The 18,705-nt window shown below is 38.8% G+C and overlaps 1 protein-coding gene across 4 annotated transcripts in view; it reads left to right on the top strand.

The window, feature by feature from the left end:
* The window catches only part of dmxl2 (Dmx-like 2), a 77,354-nt gene that overhangs the window by 28,415 nt on the left and 30,234 nt on the right, over nucleotides 1–18,705 (top strand). For all 4 annotated transcript variants that reach the window (XM_059506156.1, XM_059506159.1, XM_059506158.1 and 1 more), the window contains exons 10-19: nucleotides 6,716–6,919; nucleotides 7,673–7,935; nucleotides 8,141–8,846; nucleotides 10,436–10,557; nucleotides 10,678–10,767; nucleotides 10,871–10,982; nucleotides 11,062–11,181; nucleotides 11,513–11,743; nucleotides 13,771–15,447; nucleotides 16,223–16,333. In XM_059506156.1, the coding sequence (XP_059362139.1) occupies nucleotides 6,716–6,919; nucleotides 7,673–7,935; nucleotides 8,141–8,846; nucleotides 10,436–10,557; nucleotides 10,678–10,767; nucleotides 10,871–10,982; nucleotides 11,062–11,181; nucleotides 11,513–11,743; nucleotides 13,771–15,447; nucleotides 16,223–16,333 (3,636 nt within the window). The remainder of the gene's footprint in view (nucleotides 1–6,715; nucleotides 6,920–7,672; nucleotides 7,936–8,140; nucleotides 8,847–10,435; nucleotides 10,558–10,677; nucleotides 10,768–10,870; nucleotides 10,983–11,061; nucleotides 11,182–11,512; nucleotides 11,744–13,770; nucleotides 15,448–16,222; nucleotides 16,334–18,705) is intronic.

Consider the following 18,705-nt stretch of genomic DNA (forward strand, 5'->3'; position numbering starts at 1 on the left):
TATTAAATTACATTATGGATCGTTTTTCCCTGCATTTCGCAAACAAAAATAGTTCTAAGCAAAGCCACAGCATAACAGTTGCACATTTCCGAGCAACACACAAGTCTTTCGTTACTAAATGATTCATTTTTGAACGAGTCAATGATTCAGTGAATTCATTTATTGAATGAATCAGCCGTTTGAACGAATCGGTTGAATCAATGATTCACTCATTAAGACAGTGACTTGCCGCCTACTGGTGGTTTAATTTCATATTTAAAAGTATCATTGCATTTTTCCAACATTTCATATTTGTATGTCAAAAAAGGTAAAACATTAATGTAATAACATTATTTATGCATTTGGACAGATGGAGTTTTATGGAAGTAAAATAATGACTTATGTCTTTGAAACAAAAAAGCATGCTGAATAGCACTAACTGAAAAATAATGCATTGCATTAACAGTACTTGCATTTTAATGCCTTGAATTTCCAGGGCTTGCATCTTTAGGTCCTGAAATTTTATATAGTTGTTAATTTAAGCTGTGAATATTTCAATTGAAAATATTTCACACACCTTTTCATAATTAAAAAATCAATAATTCATATTCACGTTCCAGAATTCACTTCCAAAATATTAAATCGGTTAAAAAATGCGATGTATAATATTCGACAGGCAAATTTCGGTCCATTTTATTTTACTTTCCAAATTCGCTTCCACAAATTCAGTGGTTAAAATTCGGCAGATAATTCGCCCTTTCACATCCAGGAGCTGCAGGAATAGCAGTAGAGCACAGAGGCATAATCTCCATCTGCTGTCAATTGCTCACCAGCAGGTGGTGCAAGCGGCTTCTGATGAAGACCAAAGCAACAGGTGGATTAAGTAATACAGTTACAAAAACTGATCTGCAGAAATTAAGCAAGCGCTAAGTAGAAGTTTTGATTATCGGGGCATGTGGAAAATCTGATTGTGCGTATGTTTATTTCAACCTCTTTGCTGTTACCAAGTAAGCAGCATTCAAAGGAGATTATAATGGTGTTTTACCCAACGATTGAATTACAGAACTAACATTACATCTAAGGAAGACACATATTGCTTTCGGATGTTTAGTTTCCGTAACTTTGTGTCATGGCTTTTGCGTCGCTGAGCTGTAGCCTAATACTGGGGATCCCCTCACGTCACACTCCAGGATTCCCCAATGACGAGTAATGCTTCTCAGTCAAATAATACTGTGATATAAGACCTCAGATCTCAGAATAGATTTTATTGATGATTATGCAAACTATATACAGGCAAGCAAATTGGGTCAAAAAGAATCCAATGCGCTGCATTTTCTTTATAATTGATTTCCATTACCGCTGATCTATAAAGTCGACAGTCACACAAAGATATCAATACCAATTTATATTAACATAAAAAAACGAGTTAAAAACAATCTAGGTATATTCTGAAAATTTAACCTGAAGAAATTATTGACGTGCTACCGCACCCAAGGGACCGTCTGACAATTCCACTGACTGGGTTAAAAGGTCCAATGTGTTTTAATTAAAATTTTAAATAACACAGTCAAATTCTTAATCTTGTATTTCTCATAGTGATTTTCTACAGGTGAGATTTTGCCAATACCTCCCTTCATATATTTACAGTATACAATTATTTACATATTAAAGATCCCTGGAAATGGTTTTCATGTTCCAACAGTTGTAGTACATTGCTAGATACAAGACTTACTAACTAGGGATGGGCGTTTTCCACAAATATCGCATTCGAATATTTGAGCTCACAAAAAAAAGAATATTCGAATATTCGTTTATTTAAATTAAGTTTAACCCTCTGGAGTCTAAGGGTATTTTTGGGGCCTGGAGAAGTTTTGTCATGCCTTGACATTTGTGCTTTTTTCAGTTTCTTATAAATATCTAAAAGGGTAAAGACTAATCTCACTGTAATCAGCACAAACTTGGCTGTAATAATATGTGAAATGCATGTATGTACATGATTGTGTTTTTGAGAAAAAAAATATTATGCGTGGTTAGTGAAAAACTAAAAATGTTAAAACGCTTGAATAAGGCAAAAAAAACACATAAAGAACAATGGTTCCCGGGATTTTTGAGAACTGGAGCTTGTAGCCTAGAATTTTTATTTCTAAATGATGTGAAAATCATCTTGTTTACTCACTCACAGAAAACAATATATTGATTTAAATTTTCTAAGACACTTTTTGTTGGTAAAAGTCATATGCGAGTAGGCGTCAACTACCATGAATATCATTGTGATTTACACCTGAGAAGACAAAGGCCTGCATAATGAGCTGCATAATGAGCCTTTCAGTCATCTGTGCCACTGTGAGTGAGGAGTTACAAGAAAGAATGTGAGAACAAAATAAATCTATATAATTTTATGTTTGTAGTTTATTAAGAATATATTTAATTATCCCACAACATAATTTAATATCCACTTGGGGGAGCAGTTAAACAGTTTATTAGAAACAATCAAAGCTGACTTTCAAACAAATTGTTTGGCATCCTTACTCCAGTCACACAATCCTTCAGAAATCCTTTTAACAATCTTATTTTCTACAAAAAAAAAACAAAAAAAACGTTTGTTGTTATTATTATCATCATTATTATTAATGCTGAAAAGAGCTGAGAATATTTTTCTGGGTTTTTAGGGGGAATAAATGGAAAGAAAAGCATTGTTTTTACATTTGTTACAGTTATCTATTTGTTACATTTATATTATTTACATCAAGCTTTTGAAGGGTATAGTGTTGTATATTGTTATTGAAACTTCATAATGTTTCACTTGATTATACATTTAGTCAGGAATTATAATTTGGAAAAAGTCTAACTAGTAAAATGTTTACACGTTATGTGAAAACTAGTACAAGTATATAAATAAATAAAAAGAGACTTACTCATGTTTATGATCTCTGCTGAATAAAGTGCTTCATTCTTTTTTTCTGAGGAAATCCATTTCTCAAATCCTCAACCACATCACATCTTTTTGGGGTGAATTATGTGTTATTACTCTCATCGCGAAGCAAACAGTAAAATAAAAAAAACTTGAACCGTCTCGCTGCTTTTTCTTCTGTTATGGGCGTATTCAAGCTGCGCGCTTCAGTTTGAATCTGAATAGCGCGTTCGGCGCGGGGTCGTGGTCACATTAGATATAATGAAGGGAGACATGAAAAACAGACATCGCGTTGTTTTCATATGGATTACTATCACAGAATATCTGTTTTCGGCGGCACTTGTTTAGTTTAAAAATAGACATGTCAAGCTTTCTATAGATATCTCTCTCATGTATTTTCGTTGAGTATTCACGGAGTTACAGTTCATTTAAATGACGTGTTTGTAAAAGAAGATCAGCGCAGACAAAGGCTGCAGACAGCGCACCTTGTTTGTTATCTTTATTTTATAAGTGCACAAAGTTTTGTTGTTATTATGTCTGTATCCAAAAAAAAGTAGACCCTTTACAGATTCGATTGATGTATTGCTCTTATCTGTACGATTAAAACTGAAAGTGTAATTTAAGTTCTTTTCGGGGTTATCAGGAGAAAATGACTCAAAACGCGTATCCGCGTTAATCGACTTGATAGGGTTAATGAGTCAGACGTTATTTTTCAGCAACATTTGTTTTCGTCATTTTGAACAAGCTTACACACAATAAGCTTGAACATTACACATCGTGTTTTGTAGCTGAAAACCTTTAACAATGCGTGCAAACAAATAAAAGTACAAATTAAAAGCAAAAAAATAATAATAATAAGTGAACAAAGAAAAAACGTAAAGCAGCCTGCAGCAATTAGGCTATATTGTACACTTAACTTTTAAACTGTCAGCAAATCTTTTTTGCTTTTTTTCTATTGTTTTACATGTTCTTGTTAAGAAATATGGGCATGAAAACATGATCGGGGGAAAGTCGGCTCCTTAGTCTGTCAACAATAAGGCCGGCCGCGGAGAAAACGTGCTCTGACGGCACAGACATTGTCGGGACTCACAAATAACGGTGTGCTAAGCGAATAAGTTTTGTGAAGCGCTTCGTGTTTTCGTTTCACCACTGAATGGGATCCTCATCAGGTGGAATACATGGAATACATGGCTCCAGCAAGAACTGTTCCCACTCGTCTCGGCTGGACTCTCTGTAATCATCGCTGAAGAACTGGCTCAGCCTTTTCCAACGAGTGGGCATTGCATCTTCTTCATCGAGGCGGCTGCATCCGCACCACTGGCATCAAGGAAAATGTTCTGATAATGTTCAAAAAAAGTTTTTTTTTTCTTACTTCTCTCATGTTTTTGTATCGAGAAACCTAAAATGTTTGTGCCGAGGGTCTAGGGCAGACACGAGAAGAGGAGTTTTCACTGCATTCTCCAAGTTAGCCGTGTTTATTCGTTGCTTGAGAGATGCTGCAACAATGTTCTTGAATTCGGTCACTTTCTGTGATTCTCCACGGCATATTTGAAGTAGAAGACCGCAGTTCTTAGGGGGCGTTCACATATCGCGTCTTTTGCATGCTCCAGTTCGTTATTTCCAATGTAGGCGCGCGGTATGCGCGCTCATAATGGAAGCGACGCGGTCGCGATGCGCACGCGGTGCGACGCGCCCGTTTTTTCCAGGCGCGTCCGCACTGCATCGAGTTAAAAACATATCATCTTTCAGAATGGCGCAAGCGCACCGCGGGTCATGTGACAAGAACTAAACATTCAGCTTCATCCTTTCCCGTAAACGTTGAAAGCTCAGCCAAGATGAAGGAACTGCTGATCATAGCTGTATATGGATTGCCATTTTGAAATAAATTTAGTAGCAGAGCTACTGAAAGCGATTTTTTTTCTTTTGTGCTGCAAGCCGATTTATCCTTTGCTGAAATTTCCGCGTCTTCATGGAGAGAGCAGGTCATTGTTGCTTAGCCTCAGGAGAGCTTCTGCCCAAGCGCTTTGGAAAAAAGGAGAAAGCGGCGCGCATAGCCTTTTCCATGCATTATAAGGCGCGATACGTGAATGGCCCCTTATTCATTCATTAATTATTTTTTAAATAAATTAAATAAATTATTTTATATATATAACATGCACTTTTTCTTGTTCCGTAACTTGCGTTCATATCCTCATCTGTCTGTATATAGTTTGCATCATCAGTAAGATGTGAGTTTGTCTTTTAATCGCTGTCACTGTTAGTGCGCTGAGCCACGTAAAGTGTTTTCTTTTCTTTAACAGATTTCTGAGGGAAACCGCGTGAGACCTTGAGAGTTCGTTCATATTTTACATCTGCTTAACTGTCTATATAGTTTGCATAATCATCAATAAAATGTATTCTGAGGTCTCGCAGTATTAGCTGATTGAGAAGCGTTACTTGTCATTGGGGAATCCTGGAGTGTGACGTGAGGGGATCCCCAGTATTACAGCACAGCGACGCACAAGCCATGACACAAAGTTACGGAAACTAAACAACCGAAAGCAATATGTGTCTTCCTTAGATGTAATGTTAGTTCTGTAATTCAATCGTTGGGTAAAACACCATTATAATCTCCTTTGAATGCTGCTTACTTGGTAACAGCAAAGAGGTTGAAATAAACATACGCACAATCAGATTTTCCACATGCCCCGATAATCAAAACTTCTACTTAGCGCTTGCTTAATTTCTGCAGATCAGTTTTTGTAACTGTATTACTTAATCCACCTGTTGCTTTGGTCTTCATCAGAAGCCGCTTGCACCACCTGCTGGTGAGCAATTGACAGCAGTTGGAGATTATGCCTCTGTGCTCTACTGCTATTCCTGCAGCTCCTGGATGTGAAAGGGCGAATTATCTGCCGAATTTTAACCACTGAATTTGTGGAAGCGAATTTGGAAAGTGAAATAAAATGGACCGAAATTTGCCTATCGAATATTATACATCGTATTTTTTAACCGATTTAATATTTTGGAAGTGAATTCTGGAACGTGAATATGAATTAGTGATTGATTTTAATTATGAAAAGGTGTGTGAAATATTTTTAATTGAAATATTCACAGCTTAAACGAACAACTATATTAAATTTCAGGACCTAAAGATGCAAGCCCTGGAAATACAAGGCATTAAAATGCAAGTACTGTTAATTCAATGCATTATTTTTTCAGATAGTGCTATTCAGCATGCTTTTTTGTTTCAAAGACATAAGTCATTATTTTACTTCCATAGAGTTTGTTGATACTGATTTCATTTGAATAGTAACAAACATATAGTGTCTTATTATTCTAACTTAATGTATTGATCAAATGTAAGAATGTGACGTAAAAGGAGACACTTTAATTTAGGAGTTTAGGAAAATATTGTCCTTCATAAAGTTAAAAAGTCTAACAGCAATCAATTTAAGGCAAATATAAAAAATATGCTTATAAAAGTAATACCTGATGAGACTGCTTCAGAATAAATTACATTTGTGCCAAAAAAAACAAACTTTTTTTCCCCCGGACAAGTAACTTTTTTACTCGGACAAGTGAATGATTGATTTACTTGTCCAAAGGACAAGCTCTTGTCAAAGCTTAATGTCGAGTCCTACAGTATAACATATTACTTACAGTACATAAAATTCATATAAATATAAGTTGTTACCAATAATATGTCTTAGTAGAAAGTTTTCTGTTTCAGTATATGAGTGGGGTTTAGAAGATAAAAGTATGATCTTCTCAAAATAAAAACTCATTATAAGCATTCACACACACTCACACTGATAGTAGCTTGATATTTCTTTCTGTCATCAGATATCCCCGCGGCGCTGACTGGATCAGGCCTGTTCTCTGAGGACGTCAGCGGAGGGTTTGTGGTTCACTGGCTGAATAATAAAGATCTGAGCTTCACCACCTCCATGGACCTGTTCATGCAGCAGCTGCGCAAACTTTCTGAGCAACACCTGGAGCAAGCCACTGAAGACTTTGAGCTGGAGGGGGCAGTCAAGTTTGACTTCGGTATTACCTTATGAATAAACCTATTGGCATATAGATAAGACTTAAAGGGATAGTTCACCAAATTAAAATGTTGTCATTAATTACTCACCTTCATATCTTTCCAAACTCGTAAGACATTTGTTCATCTTCTTTATTCAACAGTTATTTTCCTCCAAATCATGTATTCTGGCATTATGGAAAGTAGCATGACACATGCACATTGCTTTCCTCTGCATGTAAACATGGCTCAGCGCATGCGTGTTCTATGTCAGCAGCATCATGCACATACATTGTTTACATGCAGAGGTACTCTCGATAATGGCAGAAGGCGTGACTTGAAAGAGAAGAATTGTTGGATAAAGTATTTTTGTTTTCTTTTTGGGAACAAGAAGTATTCTCATAGCTTAGTAAAATTATGGTTGAACCACTGATGTCACATGGACTATTTTACCAATGTCCTTACAACCTTTCTCAGCCTGGGAACATTTCAATTGCATTGCACTCTATGCAGGGTCAGAGAGCTCTCGGATTTGATAAAAATTATCTTAATTTTTGTTCTGAAGATGAACAAAGAAAGGTCTTACAGATTTAAAAGGACATAATGGTGAGTAATTTATGACAGAATCTTCATGTTTCATTAAGGGTGAACTATCCCTTTAAAGCTGACAAACATGGGCTAAAATACTTATTTATTTATTTGCTGCATTATTGTTAAGATTTTCTGCTGCATATTTACAGTATATTGTATAATGTGCTCTATTGTTGCTTTTTTAGATCTGGATGAGATGTCTGATAAGGGCTCTTCAGAGCATGAGGAGGGAGATCAGGAGGGCAGTACCAAGGCCTCTTCTCCTGGTTCGAGCAGCAGTGCTCCTCCACCCTCTGTTTTGCTGGATCGGAAACTGGAGACTCTCATCCTGGAGTGGAACAAAAGTCCAGACATGCTCTTCACTATTCACCCACACGATGGATCCTTCCTCGTTTGGCACATCAAATACCTGGATGAGTTTATACCTGGCATCTTTAGACAGGTTCAGGTAAGAAACTCATTCAGAAATCATGGTAATGACAAGTAATGCATTATGATAGTTTTGAGGTATGGTGTTATGTTCAGAAATATTGGAAACCTATGCTCTATAATTGTTGGCAGCAGCCATTGAAAACTTATGCTAATACACTAATGCACTTACGCTACTAATTACCCAGATGAACTAAATAAAGTTAATTTGTTGTCTCCTTCAGGTTTCGTTCTCCTCTCGTATCCCTGTAGCATTCCCTACAGGCGATGCTAACTCCCTCAGTAAGAACATCATGATGTATGCTTGTACGTTTATGGACCAAGACAACTGCAGTGTGCTGGATGATAAGAGAAGTGAGCGGCGGGTTCCTCAGAGTGCATCTGAGTCCGCCGGGCTTAGTGCTCTTGGACACTCTCTTGCTGCTGTCATCGGCCCTGCCGTCATGATGGTTTCCAAACATGTGGACGGCTCGCTCAACCAATGGGCTGTGACCTTTGCTGAGAAGTCTGCCTTTTCGAATGTCCTCACAGTCTCGCACAAGTTCCGTTACTGTGGACACCGTTTCCATCTGAATGATTTGGCTTGTCACACGGTACTTCCCTTGCTGCTAACATCATCTCATCACAATGCAGTGTTGACTCCGCCCTCTGGATCTGGAAACGTTGACGGAGATCAGATTGGGAGTGTGGCTCTACAACCCACCAGGCCAATGAGAGGCATTCCCCGTAAACAACTGCGAAATGCAGCCACGCGTACATTCCATGACCCTAATGCGATCTACAGTGAGCTGATCCTCTGGAGAGTGGATCACATTGGCCCACTCTCCTGCACAGGGGGCGTGTCGGAGCTAGCAAGAATCAACTCTCTGCACACATCTGCATTCTCCAATGTGGCCTGGCTGCCAACACTCATCCCTAGCTCAGTGCTTGGTGAGTTTAACACCACAGCTGTATCCATACCTGGAATATAATTCATTGTTAATTGATAATATAGGGAGGGCAATTTAACCCTCTGGATTCGATTAACGCGTATGCGCGTGATAAGGCATTTTCTCCTGATAACCCCGAAAAGAACTTAAATTACACTTTCAGTTTTGTTCGTACAGATAAGAGCTATACATCAATCGAATCTGTAAATGGTCTACTTTTTTTGTATACAGACATAATAACAACAAAACTTTGTGCACTTATAAAATAAAGATAACAAAGAAAGTGTGTTGTCTGCAGCCTTGGTCTGCGCTGATCTTCATTTAGAAACACGTCATTAAAATGAACTGTAACTCAGTGAATACTCAACGAAGAGAGAGACTAAACAACCGAAAAAAATATTCTGTGATAAAGTAATCCATATGAAAACAACGCGATGTACAGTCTTCACATCTCCTTTCATCATATCTAATGCGACCACGCCCACGCGCTGAACATGCTATTAAAATTATGTTTCACTGAAGCGCGCGGCTTGAATACTCCCACACAACAGAAAACAAAGCAGCGAGACCCTTAGACCTCAGAGGGTTAAACAAAAGCCTATACTTTGATACATACTATTATATTTATATATATATATATATATATATAGAACCCCTCCCAAAACACAATTGAAAATTTAATGGATTTCAGGGTTATAATGGAAATTGTATCGGTTTTAATGCAAACTATATTGGTGTCTATTTGATGGATTATATTGGTGGGACGTAATATTACAGTTGGCAACCAATAGAACAACAGTAGTTCCTATTGGAATAATGCCAAAAACAAAAAGGAATTCTGTAATGGTCTGTAATGATTTTTTTTTTAATTATTATTATTTTATTTTTTGTCAGCAGGGTAATGATACTCATACTGTGCTGCAAATTCTTGACAATATTGAGCTGAAGCTTGAATTGCAAATGTAATATCGCAAATCAAATCGCAATCGCAATATCTGTCAAAAAAATCGCAATTAGATATTTTCCCAATATCCCACAGCCCTACAGTTATATTCCATGCAAGTCTACAGTGTGCATGCTGACAGGTATTTTCTTCTGTTGTCTTTTATAGCATTTAAGTGAGTTATTGGCAGTGCCACCCTCTGCTTACATGAATGAGTCAACACCTCATCAGCACTGAAAACATATTTTTTTTAGACAATTAAATCAGCTAATTGAATATTTGAAAATTGTGACCCATCCCTAGTACTCATTTGCCCTGTGATAGCCACTTTCTGTGCTTCGGATGTGTGCGCTCAGAAAACTGTATATCAGAAGCACAGTCATATTCTGGAAAAGGGGGTGGGGAACAATAGCTTATTTACATTTAACGATACATGCACGAATGCGTGTTTTTGCTTCCACTTAAAATAGACATCTTCAAAATTATATAAATTATCTGCGGGGTATTTTGAGCTGAAACCTCACAGACACAATCTGGGGACATCTGAGCCTTATATTACATATTATAAAAAGGGGTATAATAGGATGTCTTTAAGTTTATTACTATGTCTAGCTTCTTAATCTTTTTTTTTTGTGTGTGTGTGTCAGGAACGTACTGTAACTCAGCAAGTGCGTGCTTTGTGGCATCTGATGGTAAAAACCTGCGTCTGTATCAAGCCGTGGTAGATGCCCGCAAACTGCTGGATGAACTCTCTGACCCAGAGACCTCTGTAAAAACTTTTCCTATTAGATTTGATTAAAAATAATGTCTTTATCTGCCAATTAATGAATGGTAAATGTCATTAGAGTTGATCTGAATGTTGATCTCTGATGGTTGCTTTGATGTTCAGAAACTGGTGGGTGAAGTATTCAACATTGTGAGTCAGCAGTCCACTGCCAGGCCCGGCTGCATCATAGAGCTGGATGTCATTACTAACCAGGTGTGTTCTGTTTGTGTACACATGCAAGTTTGTGTTTGATTAACATTATTGCAATTAAAAAAAAATTATATGTTGTGTGTAATTCTGCATTTGTGTCTTTCAGTGTGGCTCAAACACACAGCTGCTTCATGTATTCCAGGAGGATTTTATTTTAGGTTACAAACCACATGAAGACTTACCAGATTTCAACATTACCAGTGTTCCCTCTGGGGGAGGTACAAAAACCTTTATCTTTGCCTTGAAGTATGGTTTAGACAGTTGCAGAACATTGCACATTTTTGTCTTTGTTTCTAGAGTACCAGCCCCCTCCTTTCTCAGAAAAGTTCTACCTGGTGGTGATCGAGAAGGATGCAAATCAGAACTCAGTGTTACAGATGTGGCATCTTCATCTGCGCTCCGTGCAGGCGTGTGTGGGTGCGTAAGATGTGGGTTATTTGTGAAATGATGACAGCTGTCAGCAGACAGCTCATGAGACAAAATTGTGAGTCTAATGAATTGAAAGCTGACACTTCCTCTAATTATTTCTTTTTCGGAGAAGGAAATAATTTAGAAGGAAAATAATGCCATAATTTGCCCATTGGGCATCAATAATGTACATCTGCACTGTCTATTGTACTGTCTACTGTATATATTTCTGTTGATATCTGTTTCTGTCTCTCTATGTCTCTGTCTGAGATTAATTTAATATTAAATTAGTGTCTTGACTGATTACTGTAACATTTTACTGGCTTTCTAATCCTTGCAGAAGAGCCAATAAATGACCACGTGTTCCAGAACAAGCTGACCGTTCCTTTGAGTCAGAACTATGGTGACTCATCTCCTGACATCACTCCAGGTCAAAGTCCGCTGCCCCGCTCCTCCTCTTCTGCCAACCTGCAGTCAGCCAGCAAACTCATCCTGAGCTCTAACCTGGTCTACAGTCAACAGTTAGACCTTCCACCAGGGGTGGAGCTAATCAGAGCCACACCCTCTGCTGGTATGATCATGCATTATTACAGACTAGAATTGCTTTATTAATTGCTTCATAGCATTAATATAAGTTATGCATGTTAGCTTTTAAAGGGATTGTTCACCCAAAAATGAAAATTCTGTCATTAATTACTCACCTTCATGTCGTTCCAAACCCATTCAGAACACAAATTAAGATATTTTTATTAAAATCCAAAAGCTTTCTGATCCTGCATAGACAGCAACAGAACTACCACATTCAAGGCCCAGAAAGATAGTAAAGACATTGTTAAAATGGTCCATGTGACCTCAGTTGTTTTTTGCCCAAAGATAACTTTATCCAACAATTTCTTCTTCTGTGTCAGTCTTCCACACACATTCACAAGAGTACCATGATGCATGTGTGGTGCTCCTGACGGAGGAGCCAGTATGCTGACGTAGAACCCAGATAAGCTGCACCTTCTTTGCAAGTAGAGGAATGTACAGGCATGCACTGTAATACTCTCATGAACATATTTTAACAATGTCCTTACTACCTTTGTGGGCCTAGAGTTGAGTTGCTGTCTATGCAGGGCCAGAAAGCTCTCAGATTTAATTAAAAGTAACTTCATTTGTGTTCCAAAAATGAACTAAGGTCTTATAGGTTTAGAACTACATGAGGTTAAGTAACAGGATTTTTGGGGTGGTGGTGAACTATCCCTTTAAGATGATCAGTTGCGGTTATACTTGGGTCATTGGGGTGTTAATAAAATATAATCTTCCTGATAATCCGGATGCACTACTATAAACTACTGTACACCAGGATTTTAGTTTACTGATGTCATTGTAGAAATACCCAACTCACAAGTGTATAATAATATGGAAGATATTAAAGTAAAGTGAAACTCTTATCTAGAATGAAAGCATTTGTCACTATAGCAACCCTCTATGGACACCTTGGCAATTGAGTAGCCATTGGTTAGTAATTTTTTTTAGTTTACTGACCAGACTGAAATACTATAGTAAACTCTCAGTTTACTGACCAGACTGAAATACTATACTAAACTCTCTCTCTCTCTCTCTCTCTCTCTCTCTCTCTCTCTCTCTCTCTCTCTCTCTCTATATATATATATATATATATATATATATAAACTCAAGTTTTAATCCTTATATAACTGATATTCAAAAGAAAAATCCATATGGACCGCGAGCTGTAACAGTGGCACAATTTTGTGAGCAGTGCATCAGAACAGCAGAGCACTAAACAAGCGCTCGGGCCGTTTAAGGCAAATACCGGAAAACCCAGCAGTTCTTAAAAGCTAAAGAATTTCAAAGGAACTCTTTTTTTTTTTTTTTGACAGGAAAATACAACAAAGAATATTGTTTACACGAAGTGTGTCAATTATGCATGTTATGTAAGACTCTCTTGCTCGATCTGTTTTTCTCGTAGTGAGAGAAAGCGACGGTGAGTCATGTGCCTTCACACTAAAGTTTATGGTACGCCAAATACACAAACACAGGAGTGCTGCAATTTCATTGAGATGATCTTAAAAATTATCAGAGATCGCTTGATGGAGAGAGAAACTCTGAAGCGCTCAGGCAGAGACAAGTGTTTGGAGAATAAAATGCTAAAATGTCTATATCTATATATAGAAATATCTAAATGCTAAACTCATACTCAGCCTCCAACTCACATACTGGTGAGTAAAATCTGCAAATTTATTAGCCATTGGCTAATATCAGATATCATTTAGTCATCCAGCGTGAAGATTCAGACACATATGCGAGTGTATACGCAGTGTAGAGGGTTGCTATAGCCATATTCACATGGATCCTAAGAATCTGTTTGTACTAGCTGCCTAGTCATGGTCTCTGACTTCTAATAAGAATGTGTTCTAACCATTAAGTATTCATAATACTGGATAGTGTTTTTATTGACGATGGAATATCATCTCAAATTTGCTTTGTATGACATATTAAGCCATTTGTGAGTGTGTATGGGGATGGTTTGTGTTCTGCTGTAAAAGTGTCATGTGCTTTCGTAGGTGATAAAAATATTGGGTGTTCTTTTCAAAGGTCACTTGAGCTCCTCATCTATCTACCCTGTGTGTTTGGCTCCATACTTGATTGTGACCACCTGTTCAGATGGACGCGTCAGGTTCTGGCACTGTAGGGTGGATATGGACTTATCAGCACCACACCCCGAAGAGACACGTTTATATCGTTGGGAGTACTGGGGACTCTTGAAAGAGGAAGAGGACAACGACAGCTCTGTGAGTGTTGCGGGTCGACCCGTTGCGGTCAGCTGCTCCTACACTGGAAGACTTGCTGTGTCGTTCAAACAGAAATCGCCTGATAATGAAGGTGGCATGCTTCAGGACTTCTCCATGCTTGTATCGATATACGAGTGTGAGTCGACGGGTGGCTCAGAGTGGGTCCTGGAACAGACTATTCACCTTGACGATTTTAGCAAACCTGTGAAGACGCTGGATCCGCGTGTTAGTGTTGATAGCAATTTGGTTGTCTATAGCAAGTTAGATTTGTTTGTAACCAAAGACAGCCCCAATATCAAACACTTTGTGCACCTAGACTGGCTGTCTAAAGAAGATGGGTCACACATCCTGACGGTTGGGGTTGGATCCAACATCCTTATGTATGGACGCATCTCAGGGGTTGTCACAGAGCAGACAGGAGTGAAGGATGGCATGGCAGTCACCCTGCCCCTAGGGGGCAGTATAAAGCAGGGAATTCGCTCTCGTTGGGTGCTGCTGAGATCCATAAACCTTGTTTCTTCTGTAGACGGTACACCATCCCTGCCAGTGTCCCTATCCTGGGTGCGTGATGGCATCCTGGTGGTGGGCATGGATTGTGAGATGCATGTTTATGCACAGTGGAGGCAAGATGAAAAACCGTGTGACTATGACGATAACAGCATCTCATCCCCAGAAGGCGTTGCAGGTCGCACTATGTACGCTTCGAATGAGGGCAGAGCACGATCTAGGAGTGTCTTCGAGGGCAGTGCAGGAATTGATGATGCGGTCCGCCCCCCAGCAGTGATTCAAGATGGCGGTTTATTTGAGGCGGCTCATTCATTGTCACCCACTCTTCCACAGTACCATCCAACACAGCTTCTAGAGCTTATGGACCTTGGAAGGGTACGTCGTGCCAAGGCCATTTTAGCGCACCTGGTCAAGTGCATTGCTGGAGAAGTTGCAGTGGTGAGGGATGTAGAAGCAGGTGAGGGTGGCGCCAGGAGGCACCTATCACGAACCATCAGCGTGACGGGTAGCACGGCAAAAGACACTATTGTTGCTGGCCGAGATGGTGGGCGAGATTACACAGAAATCAATTCCATACCTCCACTTCCACTATACGCACTGCTGTCTGCGGACCAGGACACCTCTTATAAGATGGGAGATGAAGTGGGAAAAGCTGGAAAAGGGGCGGAACGTGAGACACAGAAACAATCAGAGGATCAGTACGCTGATCTGTTTCAGGTGCCGGCTGTCACAACCGACGATTTTGTGAACTTTGCTGCAGAGAAACCAGAGAAGAAGTCTCGTGTAATTAACCTATCACAGTACGGCCCCACATACTTTGGCCCTGAACACGCACAGGTGCTGTCTTCACATCTTATGCACTCCAGCCTTCCAGGTCTCACACCCCTTGAGCAGATGTTCCTTGTGGCTCTTGCCGATACTGTGGCGACCACTAGTGCAGAAGTAGCAGGACCCACAGATAAACAGTATGCTGGTGAGTTTACTTCTCTTTACTTCTTTGATGGGGCAACACTGATTTTGCATAGCCCTCAGCAAATGTGCAGTTATGCCCCTGAATATACCGAAGTATCTTGTGATTGTGTCGTGATACACTTCTTGTGTTGACTAACTGTCTAGTATGTCATTGGGGTTAACGGAGTACATGAAAAGAGAACCATAATAAAAGTTTTTTTTTATTATTATTATTTTTTTATAACCTTGGTATTATTATTTATTGTCAACATTAAATATATCAGGCTTTATCCATGTTACCTATAGCTCACATCTTTTTTATTTAGTCTCTTTAGTGCTAAACTTTAACACAGTGTTCCAGTGCTTTCAAGAGCCAAAATGCAAGGAGAAAGGTTCAGGGATAGTTGGATAAATCATACAGCATGCAAGTGTTTATACTGTAGTTCTAATTCACCTAACATTATATTGCTGATGAACTTCAAAGTTCAATCCTCAGTTTCCCAGATGAGGAAGTTTTTAATCAGTCTCTGAGTTTTGATGTGCTGTTAAATGTTTATTGGATCAGGTGTGATCAGAGTCATTAGGAGATGATGCAGATTGTGATCTGGAATATGATCATGATTCTGTGTGCTCTGAACATCATTAACACTCTTTGATGACAGAGCCATATGTCTGAGAGTGTTGAGCATGCTTTTCGAAATCGATGCAGTGGAATTGTCTTGTAGAAAAAGAATCTGAAGTTAAAAATGAAACATGGTTTCTAGGGTTTATGGTTTAGTAAATATGTGTTTCTGCAGGTGGAGAGGCTCTAGATGAGTGTGGTCTACGTTACCTGCTGGCCATGAGGTTACATACCTGTCTGCTGACATCCCTGCCTCCACTATACAGGATGCAGCTACTCCATCAGGGTAACACACACTCACTTGTTTGCACATATACACACATCACCATATTCATACTCTGAGTAGTAAGTGGTTCCCTCAGATAAGGTGGTGCTAAAGCTTTTCCAACACCAGTAAAGGAATCCAGACCCAGCATTGAAGATGGATATGGAGCAAATAACTTTTATGAACACTGTTGATAATTTATGAACATGAATATAAGACATTGGTTTGGTATAATCTTGCAATTTTTTATTTTATTATTATTATTAAATTAGACTATTGGGATAACAAACATCTGAATGTGATACAATTTAAAAGTAAAATGCAAATTGTTCTTACTCTATATTACTTTAACTTTGCTTTATTGTTTGGGAATTACAAACTGTAGTTTGGGATATTTTGATTACAAACTGTAATTTGGGATATTTTGATTTCATGTTTATAAATCTCTCTGTGAAGAATGAAATGGTTATAGCGCGAGGTTTTCTAATATGTTAAACATTTATTTCATCTCACATGTTACAGTCCTAAAAACACAACTTGGGGTTTATTGTTGTCAGAAAGGTTTCACTTATGAAGTTTGTGTGTGTGTGTGTGTGTGTGCTCTTGTTTTTGTGACATATCAGGACACAACTCTGTATAATGACATGGGTATGACACAGGTATTACAAGCCAGGAGTGGGTGACTTATGAGGACATAACCCATGTCCCCATTTTTCAAAAACGCTTATAAATCATACAGAATGAGTTTTTTTGAGAAAGTAAAAATGCACAAAGTTTCCTGTGAGGGTTAGGTGTAGGGTTGGTGAAGGGCGATAGAATATACAGTTTGTACAATATAAAAACCATTACGCCTATGGGATGTCCCCACTTTTCACAAAAACAAACGTGTGTGTGTGTGTGTGTGTGTGTGTGCGCGCACGTTAGTGTGCATAAGTGTCAAGTCAAGTCACCTTTATTTATATAGCGCTTTAAACAAAATACATTGCGTCAAAGCAACTGAACAACATTCATTAGGAAAACAGTGTGCCAATAATGCAAAATGATAGTTAAAGGCAGTTCATCATTGAATTCAGTGATGTCATCTCTGTTCAGTTAAATAGTGTCTGTGCATTTATTTGCAATCAAGTCAACGATATCGCTGTAGATGAAGTGACCCCAACTAAGCAAGCCAGAGGCGACAGCGGCAAGGAACCGAAACTCTATCGGGGGAGAAACCAGGCTCAGTTGGGGGGCCAGTTCTCCTCTGACCAGATGAAACCAGTAGTTCAATTCCAGGCTGCAGCAAAGTCAGATTGTGCAGAAGAATCATCTGTTTCTTGTGGTCTTGTCCTAGTGGTCCTCTGAGACGAGGTCTTTACAGGGGATCTGTATCTGGGACTCTAGTTATCCTGGTCTCCGCTGTCTTTCAGGGCAGTAGAGGTCCTTTCTAGGTGCTGATCCACCATCTAGTCTGGATAAGTACTGGATCCGGGTGACTGCAGTGACCTTCTGATCTGGATACAGACTGGATCTGGTGGCTACGGTGACCTCAGAATAAGAGAGAAACAGACAAATATTAGCGTAGATGCCATTCTTCTAATGATGTAGCAAGTACATAGGGTGTTATGGGAAGTGTTCCCGGTTCCGGTTTACCTAATTAATGCAGCCTAAAAATCCTTTAACGGATTTGGATATTAAAAGCATATTAGTATGTTATGTGTAAACCAGGTTAAAGAGATGGGTCTTTAATCTAGATTTAAACTGCAAGAGTGTGTCTGCCTCCCGAACAATGTTAGGTAGATTATTCCAGAGTTTAGGCGCCAAATAGGAAAAGGATCTGCCGCCCGCAGTTGATTTTGATATTCTAGGTATTATCAAATTGCCTGAGTTTTGAGAACGTAGTGGACGTAGAGGATTATAATCTAAAAGGAGCTCATTCAAATGCTGAGGTGCTAAACCATTTAGGGCTTTATAAGTAATAATCAATATTTTAAAATCTATACGATGTTTGATAGGGAGCCAGTGCAGTGTTGACAGGACCGGGCTAATATGGTCATACTTCCTGGTTCTAGTAAGAACTCTTGCTGCTGCATTTTGGACTAGCTGTAGTTTGTTTACTAAGCGTGCAGAACAACCACCCAATAAAGCATTACAATAATCTAACCTTGAGGTCATAAATGCATGGATTAACATTTCTGCATTTGACATTGAGAGCATGGGCCGTAATTTAGATATATTTTCGAGATGGAAAAATGCAGTTTTACAAATGCTAGAAACGTGGCTTTCTAATGAAATATTGCGATCAAATAGCACACTTAGGTTCCTAACTGATGACGAAGAATTGACAGAGCAACCATCAAGTCTTAGACAGTGTTCTAGGTTATTACAAGCAGAGTTTTTAGGTCCTATAATTA

This window comes from Carassius carassius, chromosome 23 (genome assembly GCF_963082965.1).
Source record: "Carassius carassius chromosome 23, fCarCar2.1, whole genome shotgun sequence".
NCBI classification, from domain to species: domain Eukaryota; kingdom Metazoa; phylum Chordata; class Actinopteri; order Cypriniformes; family Cyprinidae; genus Carassius; species Carassius carassius.